Genomic DNA, 20351 nt, shown 5'->3' with positions numbered 1-20351 from the left:
TGGAAGTGTCCAAGGCCAGAATGGATGGGGCTTGGAGCAACCTGGGACAGTGGAAGGTGTCCCTGCCATGGCAGGGGAGTTGGAAATGGTTGATCTTCAAGGTGCCCTCCAACCCAAACCACTCCGTGCTTTTATGATAATTATGTGTGGTCCTGACGTTGTGGTGGGTACTATTTGCTGACATTGGCAATGTGTGTTAAATCCTCCCAATACCAGCTGCAGTCAAGGGATGCTGGGCTTGCACTTACTGGATGAGAATAAACTAATACAAGAGCGATTCCTCTTTTTTTTTTTTTTTCACTCATCCTCTCTGGAAGGAGATGTCAGAAGGCTGTCATGAGCCTAATTCGAGAGCGATTCCTGTTCTTTTTTACCCCTCCTTTCTGGAAGGGGATGTCAGGTGCGGGACCGTCCTGTGGGAGGGAGGGCGCGATGCGGGCCCGCCTCATGCTGGGGACTAGCTCGGCCTCGGCGGGTCTGTCAGCGCCACGGGGAAGGAATAACCTCCCCCAAAAGTGCTCAGCCACGCCGACGGCGGCCCGAAGGGATGGCGGGGCCCCGTAAGGGGTCACACGCCGCCGCAGTCGCGAGGGGGCGCCGGGCGGGCGGGCGGCGCGGGGGCCGCCGGGAAGGGGGTGGTGGTGTAGAAGGGCGGGAAGCGCGGGCGGCGGCGCGGGCTGTGCGCGCGCCATGAAGGAGACGCGCGGGTGAGGCGGCGGCGCCTTCCCGCCCTGCCCTGAGGGGACAGCGCCGGAGCGGGGCCGGGCGGGCGGGAGGGGGGACACCCACCGGAGCTGCCCCGCGAGGGGGCCCTGGCGGGCCGCGGGGGCCGGAGCTGCCCTCGCCCGAGGGGAGGAATTCTCGGTGGAAATAAATGGTGGAGTGCGGGTGGCGGGGCTGCCTCGCCCGGGTCTCACCGCGTGTGGCGGCGACGCTGTCGCCAAGCAACGGCAATGGCCGGCGAGGAACGGCGGTAACGGGGCTGCGCCTTGATCTGGGGCTGCGCGTCCTGCTGAGGAGAGGAGTGACTGCCTGAGCCTTGGGGACGGGGACAGGGAGACTTGACCTGGCAGCAGCCGCCCGCGGGCTCCGCGCAGCATGAGCTGGTGCGGCAGCGGTGAAGGGTGGAGCTGGGCTTCCTTCGTTGAAGGTTCCAGGTGGTGGGGATATTCCTCCTTCCTTGTTTTCCCTGGGTTCTGCTGTTGGTTTTGGTGGCTCAGGAGCTGGTTTCTGGTCGTTCTGTCCCAAGTGAGCCCCGCACGATGGCTGAAGGCAGCGCCCTGAGCCACAGTGTGAACTTACCCCTCGACCCTTGGTGTGTGGGGGAGACACACCTTGCAGCTTTGGGCAGCTATAAATAATGGGCAAAACCCGGAATAAATCCATTTAGGTTGGCTTTTTGTGTAAAAGTGTGATTTACCAGAACAGACATGCATTGGAGGTTTTTGCTGTGATGCACAGGTTGTAACAAGATTTGGCAAAATAGTAAACTGCAACAGGATTCTTGTTTAAACAGAAGCCTGATGGGTGAATAGGTAGTGTGCCACGTGTGTTAGGATCCATAAGATCCCTTCATTGTGTGCTTATATGCTTGAGAGAGCAAAGTAGGACTTAATTTATTGCTTTTTCCAAAAGGGCAACAAATTATTAAAGTTTCACGCAGTGAATCTTTCCAGGTGCTGTTTCCCTCACCACTTGTGAGGTCAAACTATCAGTAATATGTGTAGGCAACTGAAAAATAGCTACTATTGACTAGAGGAGTTTTATATGAATAATATTTAATTAATAGTAAACACATCTGATGCTAATAATATTAGGTTTATCTAATTGATATTGTGCTTTACGTCAATCTCCAGTTATATTATCTGTAGGCAGAATGAGGCAATGAAAGGCAGGTGGTGCCTTTTCGTACCTTGGAAACGTCTTAAATGCTGGTGTAGTCTAAATCTTGTTTTGTGCAAGCTTTATGGAGTGCAAGTCGTACAATGCAAGCAATGCATAAAACATGGAAGCAGTTGCTGCTGTAGGTGTTTTAATTTAGTTGCAATGCACAGCAATTAAGTACAGGCTTTCCTCCTGTATTTGTTATGAAAATTATATCATAGAAAGAAAATATTCATTATGAATATTTTTATTTATGAAGTGGAAATTGTCAATGTCTATAAACAAGAGAAATTAGGTCAAGGCCTAGTTAGGCTTGTAAGTAAATAGCTCTTCTGACTGGGGACACTAGTTGATAGCACTACAGTCCTAATACCTGCCCCCCACAGCTTTTTGGAAAGCACAGAGAAAAAAGTTTGAAAAACAGGCTTGGAGAGAGGAAAGGGGCAGAAAAAAAAACCCATAGGTGACTAGAAGCTCTGTGTGTAAATGCATAAGGATACTTAAAGAGAGGGAAATCTCTTAAGAGGGAGAGTAACGGCAACAATTAGAAATAAGGAACTGTGCAATAACCTGTCTTTTTAAAAATCAAGTGGTGAAGCTTGTCTTTAAACATTTCCTAATCTTGTTCCAGCCAGAAAGGGGTCAGTTACCTTAAATAGTTATAAATATCTCTTGCCTAACCCAGCTGATCTTAGAAGCTGTACATATGTGAAGGAGGAAAATATCCTGCTTAAATAATGGCACAATCAGTCTCTTGAGCCTTAGGGTCTAGACCATGATGAGACTTTTTGGGGTGTCTCCCCCTTTTGGTGCTGGTGTTTCTGTAGAGATGCATTAAGCATCCTTACCTCCTGTCCCGCTCCTTTCTCTCTTCTGGTTTCAGCTGGTAATGCAAAATATGGTGCTTTTTCTCCATTTTCCTCTTTTTAAAGCAAGGGGTTTATATAGTAATACATCAAATTTATTGCATCAACTCTGTTTAACAGACCTATATGCCTTTACAATCAACTATAATGCCCTTCCTAAATTAGTAGAAACCTAATAAAAACATTTAATTTAAAGAAGTTGAATTGTCTTGTTTGGTGCTAGCAGGAAACTGTTTGGAATATCCTTAAATTGAAACTGAAATGTCCAAAACTTCTTCTGTCTGTAGGGTTGTCCTTGGTGGGTTTCAAACCTTTTTATTTCCCAGAAGTTAGTTCTGATGGGCTAGAGCAGTGCAAATAAATTGTGTTAAGATGGCAGTATCTTGGATGGTTTCTTACATCCATAAATGCCTTTTTTTTTTCTTTTTAAGTAGTTGTGACTTCTAAGTGAGGTCAAGTGTTCTAAAAATAAGCAAGATTTTTTTCCTCCTTTCTCTCAGCATTGGGTAAAAGGGCAGAAATAGATTTGTGAAGTGTAAACTAAAGGGTGTTTTCCAGTAAGATTTTCTTCTTTTAAGTACTCATTCCTGTATTTTCTCTCAGTACTTCCAGGCAGCAGAACCAGCCTCAAGGGCACTATGGACTTACCTCTCCAATTAGCTTGGCTTCTCCTAGTGATAAAGACCACATCCATACTCAGAAGCTGATTGAAGCAATGAAGCCATTTGGGGTGTTTGAAGATCAAGAAGAACTCTATCACAGGTATAACAGGACTGAAATTTGTTAACCTCTTGGGGTTTTTTTTTTTGTTTCTTGGTTTTTTTTATTTCATTTTTTTTAAAGCAAACTTAGCATGAGTTTTCTTTACAGGACAACTGTTCTTTGTAAACTGAATAACTTTGTCAGAGAATGGATTTCAGAGCTTGCTGAAAGCAAGGTAAGAATTTTTTTGTTTTTGTCAAAACAGCTGAAGCCTTTTGATTTAATGGCTATGCTACTGGGATCTGTGCTAAAGTTCAGCTTTTAACTTCTTAAATATCAAGTAGAGCTGTAGTAACTGTCACTGAAACAAGTTGTAAAAGATATCTCAAGATCTCACAGTCTTTGGGGAACTGAATAAAGTCCTGTATTGGCTCAATCTGTTGACTTGTAACTGTTAACAAAGCCAAAACAAGGCATTGTGGATGAGAAAGATGGTAAAATTGGCACTAATCTTGCCCCAGACAGCCTGCAGCACTCAGTCTAGCTTGAAATTATGATTCTAGACATGCCCTTTGAATGGCTCTTAGGTTGCGTTAATTTATGTGCCTCTGCTGCAGGGAAGTCTAGTAATAGGTCTTAATTTGTATGAATTAATAAAAGTACTGCTACATCACCTATAATCTTTTTTAAAAGCTCAACTTATTTCAGTAAAACAGAATCAAAATCTAGTAGACTAAAATGTAGAGGAGAGAGAAGACATTGCTTATGCAGGCTGTTACAGTTTTTCTAAATGACTTACATGCAAGTTAAACTTGCACAGAGGATAATGTGCATCCTAAACTTCTACCCACAGAATCTTCCCCCTTCAATAACAGAACGAGTTGGTGGCAAAATATTTACATTTGGCTCCTACAGACTTGGAGTACACACCAAAGGTAGTATTTTCAGTACCTGGTCGTAGTTCTGATGTTGGAAAGTGACTTCCAACAGTAACAGGAGAAATGAAATCTCTGCAGGTTCGGACATTGATGCCCTTTGTGTTGCTCCCAGTCATGTGGAAAGATCAGATTTTTTTCAGTCATTCTTTGAAAAACTGAAGAATCAAGAGGAAGTAAAGAACCTGAGAGTGAGTAAACTCTCTGCTTGATAGATTGGGTAAATTTTACAGTAAGAATATTCATGTTAAAGACTTGCATTTGTAGCAAATATCTTACAAGCCAAAATTAAATCAGTTTTGAGTACTTTCCAATATACTGGTTTATGCAGCATGAAAATGTTGGTGTCCAGCTCTTGGATCCTTTCCCCAGTGACTACATCACCTAAGAGTTTTTGTGCTCCCTGTGTTTTGGGAATGAGTCAGCTCTATCAACAAGCAAGGTTGTCCCTTGCTGTGTTTTCACCTTGGATGTAGGAAGGGCTTACAGCCACTGATACTGATGGCTTGTGCACTGTTTGTTACAGCACAGGATCAGCTTCTCAATCACTTGCCTAAATAAGATCTTTTAATAAAATCTAGTATTAGTACCATAATAGTGCTATCCTCCTGAGAGTTATGAGGATTTTTTGTGTTTGGAAGGAACTCAGTCTTTGTACTGAGTAGTTCAGCATAAATTCTGTATCTTATATAGTATAGGAAAAACTTTTAAAGTAGCAAAAGGATATCTTATTAGAGATATCCTCTCCTTCACAGGCCATTGAGGATGCATATGTACCCGTTATCAAATTTGAGTTTGATGGCATTGAGGTAAGAATTTTAATTTTTGGGTTTTTTTTCACCTTTAAGTGAGTTTTTTTTTTTTCTTTCCTTGGAGTAGGGTAACTTTTTCAGGGTTTTATGATCCTGCTGTTTTATGAGGTTATTGGTATATTGGTTATTAATACATCGCAAATTAATCCCAGAAGTGGAATGGGAACTTCTAGGAAAATAAGCCCCTAGCTAGCCTGGCAAGTGTGGGAATATGACTGACATCTTTTTTGAAACCTGTGCTGCAGACCAGGGTAGCCTGCTTGGGTGGCATTTATCTCCCAAGGATGTGCAGAGTGGGAGTAGAGGCAGTGTCCTTGCTGACTCCCCTGAGCTCTGACAAGAGCTCCCTTTCTGTAAGGGGTGTTTCTGTTGTGGTTCCCTGCACAAATCACCTGATCTGCTGCAAATCAAAAATGAAGTCCCTGTGAGACAAACAACATGGAAAAAGAAAAGTAAAACTACTCAGTGGACTCCTGCCTCAGTTTGTCAGCTGCAGGAATCCTTCTATCTGGAATACATTTCATGTAGAGAATAAATACTCGCTGTAATACCTAAGTGAGTTACTGCTTGGTATCTACTGTCATGAAGACACTTATTCAAGGACCTCTTTGTGGCCTTTATCTGGTACAGATATTCACAGAATAATTTACTTGCCTTAGGTTATACTAAAAACCAGATGCTTAAGGCCTTACAGCATACAGAAAATGCTTTCTCATTTGTTGAAGTATAGTGAGGTTTTTAATTAGTCTTAATTTTATGGTTTAATTTAAAATTTCCTTTCAATAGGAATTCTAAGTTTAGAATCTTTCCAACTTTCAAAAAAAAAAAAAAACACCCCTTCCTTTCCCTAGCTTAAAAAAGGTGGGTTTGCAAACAAATAGGGAACTTAGAGCAATTTTCTTGTGTTCTGGCAAATAAATATTTATCTGTGGTCCCCTAATTCTAAACACAAATGTTAACCACGTGAATGACCAAGTGTCCCTCACTAGTGTCTTGTTTGCACACAGTGCTGCATTGTAAGTCACATTTGAACCCTTTTTCTCTTGAAGATTGATCTCGTGTTTGCAAAGCTGTCTTTGCCAACAGTTTCTGATGATCTCGATCTCAGGGATGACTCGTGCCTCAAAAGCCTGGATATAAGATGCATACGGAGCTTAAATGGTGAGCATGTTCTGAACACCTTTGTAAAGACATTTAAATTGGCATAGGATGCACATTACACAACCCTCATTTCTGTACAAGATGCAGAAACGGATCTCCAGTGTACTTGAGTTCTGAGGAGGCGACCGTGGGCCTAAATTTAGATATTCCAAGGAGCTGTGTGTTTACATAGACTTATGTCTCATGTCTGTTTGATTGGTTTGTGAGCAGTGTTCCAGCTTGTCCCAGATTCAGATGACTTAGTAGGGCAATTGATAAGAATGTATGAAGGATAAACAAGGTTGTTCATAAAAAAAAACATAATTAAAATACCTGAAGTCTGACTTGCTCAATGTTTAGCACCAATTGGTTTAATGGTTGCTGGCTGTCAAAAGAAACCCAGCTTCTGGAATCACAGAATATTTAGGGTTAGAATGGACCTCTGGAGACTGTCCAGTCCACCCCTCCAGCTAAGGCATGGTCACCTGGAGCAGCTGACCCAGGAATGCGTCCAGGTGAGTTTTGAATCCCTCCAGATGGGGACATTTCATGACCTCCTGTGACAACCCATTCCAGTGCTCTGCTACCCTGCGATTTAAAGTTCTTCATGCTGAGGTGGAGCTTCCTGCATTGTACTTTATGGCCAAAACATCCTGTGCAGAGGCTTTATCTAAAAATTGCTAGTTGTAGTCTAAACTGTGAACAGTTGTTGAGGGCACTGGTTACCTAAAGTGATGCTGAAAGTTATGTGCAATCAATAATTTAATACAAAGCAGGTAATCCAGACCTGTTTTCTTAGACTTGAACTATAAGCGTACACTGCTGATCCTATATAGGAGCACCTGACTTGTGCCTGTTACTGGGAACTCCTGTGCTTCACCTTTTGTCTTGCAGGCAGCAGGGTTACAGATGAAATACTGCGCCTGGTGCCCAATCTGGAGAACTTCCGGCTCACACTCCGTGCAGTTAAACTGTGGGCAAAACGTGAGTGGCAGGGTGGTTTGTGATCTTTAAACCTTTCAGAGGCATCTCATGCTCACTATTGGATGTACCTCAGCTTTGAATTGCTATTTAAATGACAGTTGTTATATTAAAAGCCTTTCAGTTTAGGTTCGTGGTCTGTCCATGTGGTAAATTCCATGTGTTTTTTTTAGTGGAGATGGAGTTCAGAGAAGAGGGGAGTGCTTACGAGACACTGCTGCATGGCTTATCAGGAACTTGACTACAAATGATAAAAATTCCCAATTAAGTGTAAAAGGAATAAGTCCCATTTGCCTACATGGCTAGAGCAAGTACTAGAACAATGATAGAACCTTTCTCTTAAGGGAAATTGAAGTGAAGCAGTAGGTGTAGCAGCACAAGCAAGTTTCACAGTAGCAATATTTTGGGATGTGATGTTGTACTGATTCTTCTTCTCATCACTGTAAGGACCAGCAATTTGGCCTCACTGCACTGCAAAAATAAACATCATGGAGGCTGAAATTAAGTTTTAAGTATTAAGTTTTCTATGGGTTGTGCAGCTGGTGCTGCAGATTTGAAAGACCACAGTCTAACTGCATGGTATCCATTCCAGGACGTGGTGTTTACTCCAACATCATGGGATTTCTTGGTGGAGTCTCCTGGGCCATGCTGGTAGCAAGAATATGTCAACTCTACCCAAATGCTTTGGCCTCTACTCTCGTTAACAAGTTCTTCTTGATTTTTTCAAAATGGTAAAAGCTGTTTATTTTAATTTGCATAAAGAAGTAACACTTGTAGTTCTTTATATCAGGATGTACATTGTCAACATCCCGTGCAGCCCTGAATTGCAGAGCAGAGCTTAAAGTGGATGCTTTATTCTTTTTTTCTTCTATAGGGATTGGCCAAAGCCAGTATTGCTGAAACGACTTGAAGAGAGCTTTCTTAATTTACCAGTCTGGGACCCTAGAGTAGGTAGCCATTGAAATCAGAAGCATTAAAACTTTGTTCTGACCAAAACTGGTGCTAAACAGAGCTGTTGTAACCTCGTAGGTGAACCCATCCGACCGGCACCATGTGATGCCCATCATCACCCCAGCCTACCCACAGCAGAACTCCACATACAATGTGTCTGTGTCAACACGAGCAGTCATGGTAGAGGAGTTCCAACGTGGTAAAGTACATTCTGTGCTTATTAAAGTGTCATTCTTGCTCTATGAAAACATGTTATCTGAATTAGTTTTGTTCACTGAGGTTTAAGATTTCTCTGGGAAATATGCCCATTGCAGGCAATAAGGGACCAGTTTTCCAATAAGCTGTTGTGGGATCTGCATTTTGTCAGGGGAATTCCTGCTTTTTTTCTTCTGTCAGTTACTGTTACAATCTTCTAAAGTTTGTCATGGTAATTTTTAAAAAATAGTGATAAGATTTTAACCATATTTGTAGGTCTTGAAGTTACAGATGAGATTCTCAAAGGAAAATCAGACTGGTCAAAGCTCTTTGAACCACTGAACTTCTTTCAGAAGTACAAGTATGTATGAAATCTGTTGTCTGAACTTAAGTTATTTACTTAGTGGCTAGCATGATGAATTTTAACTTGGGGTCTAAGTAGAAAAATGTATTGATGTGTTTCAGTTTAGAGCTTTTTAAAGAAACTGGAAGTAGTCATATAAGTTTTGGTACATATAAGCATAGGGAAGATAGGAAAAGCTGTCTTATGGCACTCACAGCATTTTTCCTACCAAGAAAAAAAATCTGATGTTTAGAATGTAGAATAAAATCTTGAGCTAATGTACTCATTTGCCTTTCTCCTTCTAGACATTACATTGTGCTGACTGCCAGTGCCTTTACAGAAGAGCATCATTTAAACTGGTAAGTGCTGCTTTAAATGTGGGTCCAGTGCAAAACTGAAACTCAATTCAATGTTGCACCATATTTTTGTTAATTATATTAACAAAGTCTGTAACTATGCAGCTAGGCATGGTATACACTCCCTTCCCTCCCTGCTTTGAAGACCACTGTTCTGGAGCCTTACATTTGTTTTCATAAAGAGTTTTACTGTAATATTTAAGGACTAGATTGAACTGCTGTGTAGTCAGCCTATTCCAAACCTATTTTTCTTCAATGAAAGGAGATTTGCCAATAATTACTTATTTAACCTATGAGAATGTGCTGAGTCACTGTGAATTTTGAAATAAAGAGAAATACTGAGGAATTAAGGCACTAAGGCATTAATGTGTATTTATTGATTTTCCAGTAGGTTTCTTTGTTAAGAAATTAGTACTTTGCTTGCTTTGCTCAAGTAAGGAAGCAAAACACCTCTCTGTAATAGACACCCATTCTGAGGGCACCTTACTTTTATTTCAAAGTTTGGCTTGTGCCTTAAGTCAAATAATTCTTGTGCCATCTCTAAAAGATGGCTTAATGTTTAAGAATAGTTTTAGTAGGTAATACTTTTTATCTGAACTTTCTAAAATATTCACCTAAAAATCTTATCAGCTGCAGCTTGATATCAGTCACAGTTGTGTACAACAAGGTGTATTGGCAGAGGGCCAAATAATTTTTAATGTGAAATATTCTTGAGTGAACAAAGCTTATTGTAGATCACAATAAAGACAAGGGAAATTCTGGCTGTGGTAAGAGCTGATTTTTTTTTTTTTTCAGTGACAGAAATAGAGGTGAATTTTCCAGTTTTGCAGCTTGGGAAAATGATAAGCAGAAGATAAACTTGCTTCAGTCCATTACAAGGAAAAGTTTAGTTCATGAATTCTTGAGTGGATTTGGAAGTAGATAACATCTCTGTTATTCATCAACATAAGATGCTTTTGAAGAACATAGATTTCTGACTGCTTTTAAAGTTAACAGTTTTAGGCAGAAGGATGAAATGCCATTACTTTATTAAAATTAAAACCCTTGTGGTCATGATTCATTTCTTAGGGAAGTTTGAGGGGAGTGTTGACTAGATGATTTGTTTATTAAAATAACTATTTTTACATTTTCACTGATCAATCTGCAAGAAGCATTGCATCTTTACTTGGGTGTAACTGAACAGTTATGCTTGAGCCTTTTCAAAACCACTGTTCTCCTTGATCCATGTGGCAAAAAGGAGTTTTGCTGCACCCCAGAGGTGTTGGGATCTGCTCCTTGTTATTTTCATCATAGGTTACAGGTGGGAGTGTTGTATCTGAACTGTGCAGAGTATATGTAAAATTTACTTGTCTCTGTCTTTGGAAACAAAAACACAAATGTCACAGGAAACATCTCAAATTACAGTGTCTGTATGTGATATAAAGATCTAGTGTCTGCGCAGCTGTATGAAACTTCGTCCTTATTGATTGGTTAACACTGTATTACAAAAAGGCATCTAACTGATGAGCTGGAAACAGTTAAAAATGAATAAAATACTTCTTGTTTTTATTAGGATTGGCCTTGTCGAGTCTAAAATCCGTGTGCTGGTTGGAAACTTGGAAAGGAACGAATTTATAACTATTGCACACGTGCAGCCACAGTCTTTCCCTGGCAATGAAGTTCTCTATAAACAGTGAGTTTTGTTACTTTTCTGAAGTACACATTGGCCAAATTGTATCTTCCTTCCCCTCAGCTCATTGGTGAGAGAGGTTCAGTATATTTCTGACAGGGTCCTGAGCACATCACATCTTTTTAAAGAAGGGAGCAGTTCAGGGAGGAATGCTCTGAGAAATTAAGTCTGAGCTGGCTCTAAACTGAGCAACTAAAATGTACCAGAATCCAAATGACTGGTATCTGTGCCCAGCTCAGGTTTGTGATCTGTCTCTTTTTAGGAGTGGATATGTATCAATGTGGTTTCTTGGCCTTGTGTTTAAGAAAGCAGAAAGTGCAGTAAAGACTAATGTTGATCTAACACATGGGATACAGTCATTCACAGATACAGGTAAGACTCTATTTTTGCTCTAGACTTGTAGAGTGTCATTCTTTTTATTCCAGTGGAAGTCGTTTCACAAAGTAATTCCTTTTGTTATTAGATATCCCTATAGATAGCAACATATAAAAGATTACCTTCAAAAACACATTGTGTTGACACTTTGTCTCAAAGTAAGGCCATCTTAAAACAAAAGTGTGTTACAGTCATACACCCTGTACCATATGTGAAATAAGTCCTCACAAAACTGCATTCCTTGTAGGGGACAGTCAGCTGTGAAGCCCAGAGATGCCCATTTGCTGGGGTAGTTATACTTGTCAAACAGTAGTCAGCTGCTGAACTTTGGAAATGGGAAGTGACTGTGTCAAGCTCTGAAAGGAGTTGTTGATGGTATTTTTCCAGGACTGTTTGTGTATAATATGATCCCAGAACTGGGAAAGTCGCTGGGTTGTCTCATTGTAATTACATGCAGTCTTGCATGTAAATTTTCATGTCCATAGTCTGTTAATTCCTGATACTTTTGATAGATGCAGAAATACATTAATATTGCAGGTGTTGTTAGATAATGCTAGAATAATAAGGAAATCAGGCTGTTCTTCTGAGTGACAAGTGTATTTGGGCAAAGAGTTCTAAACAGTGAAATCCTGTAAATGTTTGTTGGAGTTTATCCATAGCACCAGCATGACTTCTGTTGTTTTGCTCAGATGACATGAGTAAAAGCAGTAAAACCCAACTTTCTTCTTAGCTCTCTTGGGGTATGAGAAAAGCACAGAAAAATGCATCAAGACTCTCATCTGAATTACAAGCCAGGCAGGGTGATTTCCTCAGCCTTGCGCTGTTATCTGTACTTGCACATTACATCCAGTGGCACTACATTTCAATGGCAAATGTGAATTATGTTAATGAGATTTACATGCTCCTGAGAGGCCAGAACTAATGTTAAATCTTCTATGCACAAACATTGTCAGCATGGCTGTGTGCTCTTACTTTATTGAAGCACAGCCTATGGTATGTGCTGGATGTAGGGTGTGAATCCAGAGATAATTGAACAGAAAAACTGTTCCTCGAGAGGTGGGAAATCCTTTGGCATGCATGGGGATGACCAGTAGTTCTGTGCTAGAGAGCTGTTACCATGTGCCTTGACTTTGAGAGAATAATTTTAGAGGACAAAGATTAATTTCAAGTTGAGGAGCTCAGGAATAGAAGGCTCAGTTTGGAGGGCTTTTGTCAGTGAACTTTATTTCCCTTTTACATACAAACTATTGAATTTAATTTGAAGGAAAAGTCCATACTGGTGTGTATGCTCATGTTTGTGCTTTTATTTCACTTCTGGTCTCCTGTAGAAAACCTTTGAGTTGCATATCCTTGCTTTGATTCCCACTCTGTGTGTCAGTAAGCTGGCTTTCCAGTTATGCTCCAGTGATAGGCCAGTTAGATAAGCTTATCTAAATGTGACTTATCTCTGTAATAACTGTTGTGCTGCTATAGCATTTGTCAGTTGCATAAAAGGCTGTTTGCAGACACTTGAGGAAAACTTGTTTAAATTGTAGTAAGTCTATTAAGTCAGATGTCCCTAAAATCCAATCCGGTTTCCTCAGACAGATAGAATTTAAAAATGCAAATTTGAACACAAACAGCTGTTGTGGCTGGGCTATAGTGAATGTGAAATGGGCATCACAGGTCACAGTCACCTTCTTGTGATGACTGAGAGTGCTCAGGCAGAATTTTGTGTTGACTTAAGCTGGGAACTCTTCATTTGGGCTGGGCAGACATGTCTCTAAAGAAACCATATATAACTGACCAGCACTAATGCAAACATCCCCACTCAGCTACAGCACTGTTTTTGATGTCAGTTTACAGGCAGGCCAGTGCCCTCAACATCCTAAAGGAAGGTATGAAGATTGAGGCAACTTATGTGAAGAGAAAACAACTCCATTATTTTTTGCCAGCAGGAACCTTACAGAAAAGAAAGAAGGTATAATAAAAATTCAGTGCTTCTGGTAATTTTTAATAAAAGCTTTAATAATTGCTTGAAGACTTTATTTTTTAACTGTCGTTTCAGCAAAGGGTGTCAGATATTAGTCAAAATAATAATGGACTTCAGTGCAAAAGGTCTTCTTTAGGTGAAAGCTGTTTGGATGGTTCCAAAGACAGAGATTGCAGAACACCCTCTAATTCCTCTTCATTAAATAAGATATCTAAGTTGGACATCTCTACAGCAGAGACAGAAAGGTTAGTGCTATAACCTTGGAACTGTGGAGAAGCTGCTTTTAACGGACTCACACTGTAAATGAGTCTAGGATTTCTTGTTTGGATCCATGCGGATCATAAGCATGTGGAGGGCTCAGAGAGCTTCAGGAACAAAGCTGGAATCTCCATTGGGCATGTGGTAGGAGACAGGGTTCAAGGAATCCTTGAAAAAAATCTAGATAGTATCCATGAACATGTAGGAATGGAGAACTTGACACCAGGGAAATTATTTAGTCTTGAATGTAAATCTTCACAGGTTAGTGGGTAACATGAAGCTGGTGTATTTTATGTGCAAGTGGCTGTTATTTCTAACAAAAAGTACTGTTAATGCCAAGTAGATTAAGTTCTAATGACATACTGATTTTAGTCTTGGAAACACCAGAACTGCTGACTTAGTGGTGTGGTATGGGAACTCAGGCAGTAAAAAGTGTCTGTCACTTCCTGGGAAGTCTGTTTATCCCTAAGCACAGGAAGAATGCGTAGTCTTGAGAGTAATTGCCCAGTCCTGCCAAATGTGTGATACCTGCTCTGTTCAGAATGTTTGATACTGTAGGAGTCACATGGAGAAAAAAAAAAAAAAAACACCAAAAAATTGTGTGGACATATGGGTAGAACAGAACAGTGTTTCAAAGCAGCATGGTGTGCTGGGTAGACTAGTTTGGGAAAATATATCAGCACATAAAGACTCGGTAAAGAAAATTCTTGAGTTTAAATCTGCAGTCTGAAATTCAGCAAAATGGTGGTCTGGTGCTACATTGCCTGGGAGGTTGTGTTCTTTAATAGAGCTCTGACAAGGAGCTGAGGAGGTCGATGTTTGTCTTGCATGCACTTTCTGGAAATGACATATGCAGTATCTTACAAACTAGCATTTTATAACTCTAGTGTTTGACTTTTATAGAAATGTTGAATGTCAGAGTTGTAGTGGTGCCAACAGTGTAGCTGAGCCATCCACGTCTAAGGGACTTTGCATTCCTGTGACTGACCCAAGTATGTATTTGAAGTGGTAGGTGGAATGTAGTTTTTAATTTTATGGCCAAACTCTAAAAGCCAGGTGTCTCCTACAGAAATGGAGGCTACAGTTGCACTAAGAACATCGGGACCTCCAACTGGTTGCACCATTCCAGGATATAACACGGTTTGTCAACTCAGAACGTGTTTTGTGCAAGGACAGCATAAATTAAGTGGGACTCTAATCAAGGATCCTAAGAGTACTTCACCTGAGCAGCATTATTCACCAGCTTCTAAAGTATCTCGTCCACCTACATCGGGAGAATGCCCCCAAAAAGCCATAGATGGAGAAAAGGCAAGAAGGGGGGGCTAGGCCAAGGAGGGTTGAAAATAGTATTAATTACTGATGTAGAACAAGTTAAATAACTGAACATGAAATGCATTTCTACATCCCCAAAGGATTTGGGAATGTAAATTTACATTCTACTTGTTCTAGAATGTAATCATAATGAATATGATTTATAACTATTAACATGTTTTTAGGATCTGGCGTTTAATGGCTGCTTCTCATTAGGTGCCAAGGTATCTAAATACTGCTGTACTTAATTGTCACTGCAGTGACCAATTGCTGAATGAACTGTCTCATCTGGAAGCAGTTCTTAATTCAGAAAAAAACTATTTCCAAATGAAGACGATATGAATCTTATGACTGTAAAAGTACGAGCTAATCTGTTTCTGGCAGATGCTTTTTGAGTGCCTATTGATAGTTTTGCTGCTTTAGAATTCAGCAGCCTACTTGATAGGTCATTACTTCTGAAATGATAGTGTGGAGTTTCTTGGTTAAATCTTGGTTTGTGGAACTTCTAGATTAATATTTCATTTGTTTTATTGCTATGTGTAAATATCCTTAAGTAGCTGTTCTTGGAGCATGACCTCTGATTTGAGGCACAAGCAAAGAACAACCAGAAAAAGAACCCTCAGTTTTGACACTTATAAAGAATCATCTTGTATAACAGTAATCTAGTACTGAATATTCCAAGTACAGATTTCAAGGTTTGGATAGTAGAGCTTTTTCAGAGGCTTGAAATGCCTGTGGGGTAATGGTGGACTTGTATAAACATTCTTTTAAGAATGGCCCCTAATACATTTAATGTGTTGACAAATAAGAAAATTTTAGTACAGCAATTATTTAGAGTCTCTGTATTTTGTTCCTCCAGCTAAACGTGTGGGACTCTGATTTCACAGAAAGTGGATACCCTCAAGACAGGAGGAAGAGAGCTACAAAAAATGTAATTTTTAAGTGATTTTACTCAGTGGACTAACTGAAAAGCTGAATAGTTTAGTGATTAGACTGCCTCACATAAATTATCTGCATGTTTACTGATGGAAGCAAAAATACACTTTTTAGTTTAGCTTATTTCAGTCCTCATTCCCCAAATATTACACTTGTATGACCTGTCTTTTAAATGTTACTATTAGTTGATTTAGTAGTGTCTAATCCATGTTTGAAATAATACTGAATTTTCTTTTTAAAACTATTTGGTTCGGTGATGTAAATTAAAACTGCTGTAAAGGCTAAATAATTTGGCCTCTCAAAGGGAAGATAAAGAGCTTTGCTATTAATGGTGCTTGTTACTGAGGCATAAACTCTGGAGGGCACACCCTCAAATCAGGATGAAATCTTATTGGTGAGGGTTGAAATACTTGAACCACTGTCTGTGTGGTTTTAGGGCTTCAGGATACCTAAACCCACACCCCATGGGGGTGGAGGTTGTTAATGCATGTATGATTTCAAGGTGAACTTGCTGCCTCTCAGTCAGGAACCTGGCAATACTGCCTAACAAATCCCTTCTGGCTTTTTTAGGGTGTCCTTGATGGAAAATCCATGCAGATTCCAGTGATCACATCAAGATCACAGGTATTTTTGTGCATTTGTATTCATAGGTAAAGCAGAGCTAGTGTTTTCATTGTATGTACAAAGATTTATGTTCCATTAAACTTGGTGGTTTGAAGATTAGTAGGGTTTTGCCTGTTGTGCTTCCAACAAATTAAATAACTGAACAATGACCTTCACAAAAGCCAAAGTTTCCAAGTTTAGAAGTTGGAAAGCCATGTTTCCATGCCCTCAGACAATGGGTTTGTGTCCTGGTTTGGTTTTCTTGTACTGTTATCAGTACTTGTATACTGATTTCTGTATATGCTGAGACTTGGAAGCTTTGAAGTCTATAGGTGACTAACTGCTCTGTGTCATGTAGAATGTTGTGGAACTGAGGGCTGTAAGACTGGAAGTGATACAGACAGTAGAGACTCTGTTTTCCTGATCCATGGATCTGAGAAAAATCTTCCTTTACTGTGCTGTTGAGCAACTCACAGCTGTTTTCCCCTGCCCCCCCCTCAATCAGGGATATACTGGGATATACAGGGATATACTTCAGTTCATGCAAGAAAAGAATTGTGCAGAGGGGAAAATGTTCTTCCTCTGGATATGGTGGTAATTAAATAAGTGGTGTAGTTAAAAAAAAAAAAAAAAAAAGACTTCTCTGAAAATGGGTTTGGGCCATACAGGTTTGGTACATAAACAATCTTACACAAATAATGTTATATTCAGCTAGAAAGGGTTTATCTGCTGCTACTTCTAAATTAATGAATTTTAAATTAATTCAATAATTAATTAAAAATTCCTTTTTTCATTTTTTTTCTGTGGCATCTGTTTGTGTGTTACAGAGGCTTTCCAGTAAAGAACTGCCAGATTCTTCATCTCCTGTTCCAACAAGCAGCATTCGTATTATTAAAAGATCCATCAAACTTACCCTTAATGGGTAAGTGGTTGATCTTCAGGTGAAGAGGATAATCACTTGTTACCAGTCCTTATTCTGAATGTGTGTTGTAGTTACTAACAAAAAGGTAGAAGGTTACTGTGGCCCTTCTGTAACTAATCAGTTAAAATCATGGTCTGATTTTTATACTGCGGTTGAATGCTTGCTTCCTTTTGAACTACCCTTTGCATGTGCTTGTAACAATTACCTTTAGGAGTTTTTAAAATGTCTTAATTGTCAGCAGCTGAAACAGCTACAAAAACCAACCTGTCCTGTGCCTTGGATTCAGAGTGTATGTCACCAGTGCTAATTAGTTGCTGCAACCACATTCTGTTTTCAAGTGTGTACGAACATGCTTGTATTCCTTTGTGCTTGCCTAATTCATGTGCATGCATTGTTCTTCTCTCCAATTATTTTCCCATTTGGCACACGCACTTCTGTGCTGCTCTCACAATGGTGCTCAGCTTCCTTGGCTCGCAGCTTCCCCACTGCCTTGCACAGCCATGCACTACACAGGTATTGCCTCCCATGGAGGCCTGTAAATGAGTTCAGTATTGAAGGAAATGCAGCAGAGGATGCTACCAAGGTATGGAGATTAGATGACATGTCCCATGCTGTGTCATCTGATAGTTTTTTTTGTCTCAAGGCTGCTCCAGCATGAGACTTGAGAGGTTTTTTTGTGTCACTGGGTAGTAAAGCCCAACCCCGAATACATAGCGAAGATGCACTGAAACATTGCAACAGCTGAGGCTGTCCTGACACTACTGCCCACCTGCAAGCTGCATGCAGAAAGTGGTTTCAGATAAACCCTGAAAGCTGTTCTAAATGCTTACATGAAAACCTGTCGCAGTCTTGAGTTTGGTTCTGTAAACTGATAACACTGCTTACTCAGCTAAGTGCATTAGGGGTTTTGGGGGGGTGGGGAGAAATTCTGATTATATGAAACAAGTATTATGCTATTTCTCTATTGTAATTTCTTTATCATTTGGTGGTTTCATAAGTGAACTTGTAAGATGTTTTTCCAGAGTATTTTTGTATGTACTGTAAAAAACTATCTTCAAAGTGAAATTTAAAATCTTTAGTCTCTTTTTCTTTTTTTTTTTTTTAGTGCAGATGAGATCTGCTTAAAAAATCTAAACACCTAAACCAACTCTAAAGGGATGGGAGGAAGGCAGTGCCAGAAAAAAGCGTTCTACAGAATTTTAATGTCATAGAATCATTTAGGTTGGAAAAAACCTTTAAGTTAGAGTCCAGCTGTAAAGCTAACACTGCCAAGTCCACCACTAAACTGCCATGCTAGAGTAAATCTGAGGAGACCAGGAACACTGCTTTGCTTTCCTGCTTCTGGTACATCTGGGGTTTGATTTAATGCCCTCTGCACTGTGCAGTTTGCAAATTGCATGACTCACCCAAAGTCCTAGTTTGATATGTGGACAAAGATACCTCTGAATTGTTTTAAAATGAGTTGCTTGTCTTAAGGAGCAAATCTGAGCTCTAAACATCTTAAGTATCTACCTTAGTGATGAGACTGAAGGACTGTAAGGAAATAAGAGGTGGTATCTATCTTGTCATGTCTTAACTCCTTAGCATTCCCTCTGCTGCTAGTATCCCAAACCCGTGGAGAAAGCATGGCTACATTTATCACAATCTACTTCTTGTTTTCCCTTATTCTCTGGTTTCCAGCTTGTTTCAAGTGCAATTTATCCCCTAGAAATCGATCTTAGTGGTTTTGAGGCCTCGTTCTTCCTTCTACCTTCCAAAACCCCCAAAACTTAGACTGCAAGACTTTGCTTTAGGTTAACATTCATAAACAATACCCCTATTACTTAAGTACCTTTTAGCAGAACTAGACCTTGGGTTTATAAAATGGTTGCCTCCTTTTTCTGACCTGTTCTAAAATGGTGGTACTCAAACATTTTCACTTCTGTGTACCAGTTACAGTAGGTATACAACTTCAGCACCTGTGTAAATACAAATCCATCATGAATCTGAAGGAACTAAAGCTGAAGTAGGTGATAAGATAAACAGCAAAACTAATATGGGAAGTGTTTTGTAGTAGACTACAGGCATGTAATATATAATGCTTTTAAATTCTTCCACATGAGTGTTCCAAGACTGTTTAAGGGATTATTTTCCCATCAGCACATGCACTTATGCAACTATTCTCAAACTAAAGTAACCTAGCTAATGGATATATCTTTACACAGATTTTATTTTGCTCTTGCCTTGTGGTTATTTTCTAATTGCTCTTTATAAAAATTTTTTTATTTTCTTCCTCACTCTTAGGGTTTTAAGAAGAATGTTCAGGGTTTTGAGAAGAACATTCAGGAAGAATTTAGGTTACTAGTTTCTCAGACTTGATCCATTGGTGAATTACACATCTTATCTTAATGTGTCTTGACATATAAGGATGTCAAGTGTTGTGTTAAGTGACGTCAGTGTTCTGGAGTTTCCCTGGATGCTGCAGAAGTTCGATACTGCCCCAGGACTCTGCAGATTAGAATTCAGCTGTTTGTAAATAAAGCTCAAACTTACTCAACTTCGGTGTTCTTCTCTGTTAAAGTGATTGAAAGGGAAGTTACTCCTGCGTAAGGACTCAGTGAGGGAAGACTTCTCCAAACATTGTTCTTTTCTCTCTGCTTTCTTAGCTGGTTGCTAGGTGTCTGGCTTGAGCATGGGTCCCTCATCTCAATCTCTTCCAAGAGGAGCAGCTCTGCATTGAAATTGTGTCTGGTCAGTAACTTTAAGCAAGAAGTTCCCTTGCAGGAGTTAATATCTGTGGTTTTACTCGTTAGGTACAAGCAACGAAGCAGTTAATGTGAAGTCACCTACATTTTGCCTATAGCAATTGATGTACCTGTAGGAAGTGAGAGAAAGTAACAGGATACTTACTTTTTGCCTTAAGGAGGAAAAAGCAAAGAGGAAAAAAGATATCTTGAAATTCGTTAAACTTGGTTGTGGGAGAGAGGGGGTTTACTAACCCTGTCTTATGTAATGCTGAGTGACATAAGCTGTTGAGCCTAAAAAGACCAGCAAAAACTCCTGGCTGTATTTTTGTAATTACCTCATCACACTTCTTACAAAGAGTGTGATCCTGTGCATTATTCCAGTAAATGAAGAGCCATGGTCGGAGGGTGCAGACA

General features: G+C 40.0%; 1 protein-coding gene across 9 annotated transcripts; it reads left to right on the top strand.

Moving 5' to 3' along the window:
- Window positions 1–667: 667 nt before the first annotated feature.
- Window positions 668–19896, top strand: PAPOLG (poly(A) polymerase gamma). Of its 9 annotated transcripts, none has more exons than XM_053939294.1 (23): window positions 668–707; window positions 3354–3512; window positions 3621–3687; window positions 4306–4387; window positions 4469–4578; window positions 5143–5196; window positions 6249–6360; window positions 7234–7323; window positions 7913–8051; window positions 8195–8267; window positions 8350–8470; window positions 8743–8827; window positions 9115–9168; window positions 10718–10837; window positions 11097–11206; window positions 13048–13169; window positions 13257–13426; window positions 14343–14431; window positions 14509–14747; window positions 15610–15681; window positions 16257–16310; window positions 17117–17211; window positions 19495–19896. In XM_053939294.1, exons 1-23 carry the CDS (start codon window positions 691–693, stop codon window positions 19553–19555), a joined length of 2295 nt encoding a protein of 764 aa, XP_053795269.1. In that variant the 5' UTR covers window positions 668–690; the 3' UTR covers window positions 19556–19896. The 9 variants fall into 9 exon arrangements, with proteins under 9 accessions (XP_053795269.1, XP_053795275.1, XP_053795274.1 ...); XM_053939299.1 differs by lacking the exon at window positions 668–707 and adding an exon at window positions 785–1157 and having other exon boundaries at window positions 14509–14579; XM_053939292.1 differs by lacking the exon at window positions 668–707 and adding an exon at window positions 787–1157 and having other exon boundaries at window positions 3363–3512.
- Window positions 19897–20351: the final 455 nt, after the last annotated feature.

The sequence above is a fragment of the Vidua chalybeata genome, chromosome 3, assembly GCF_026979565.1.
Source record: "Vidua chalybeata isolate OUT-0048 chromosome 3, bVidCha1 merged haplotype, whole genome shotgun sequence".
In the NCBI taxonomy this organism is placed as follows: Eukaryota; Metazoa; Chordata; class Aves; order Passeriformes; family Viduidae; genus Vidua; species Vidua chalybeata.
The sequence above is the reverse complement of the archived record's forward strand: the minus strand, read 5'-3'. Positions and strand labels throughout refer to the sequence as shown.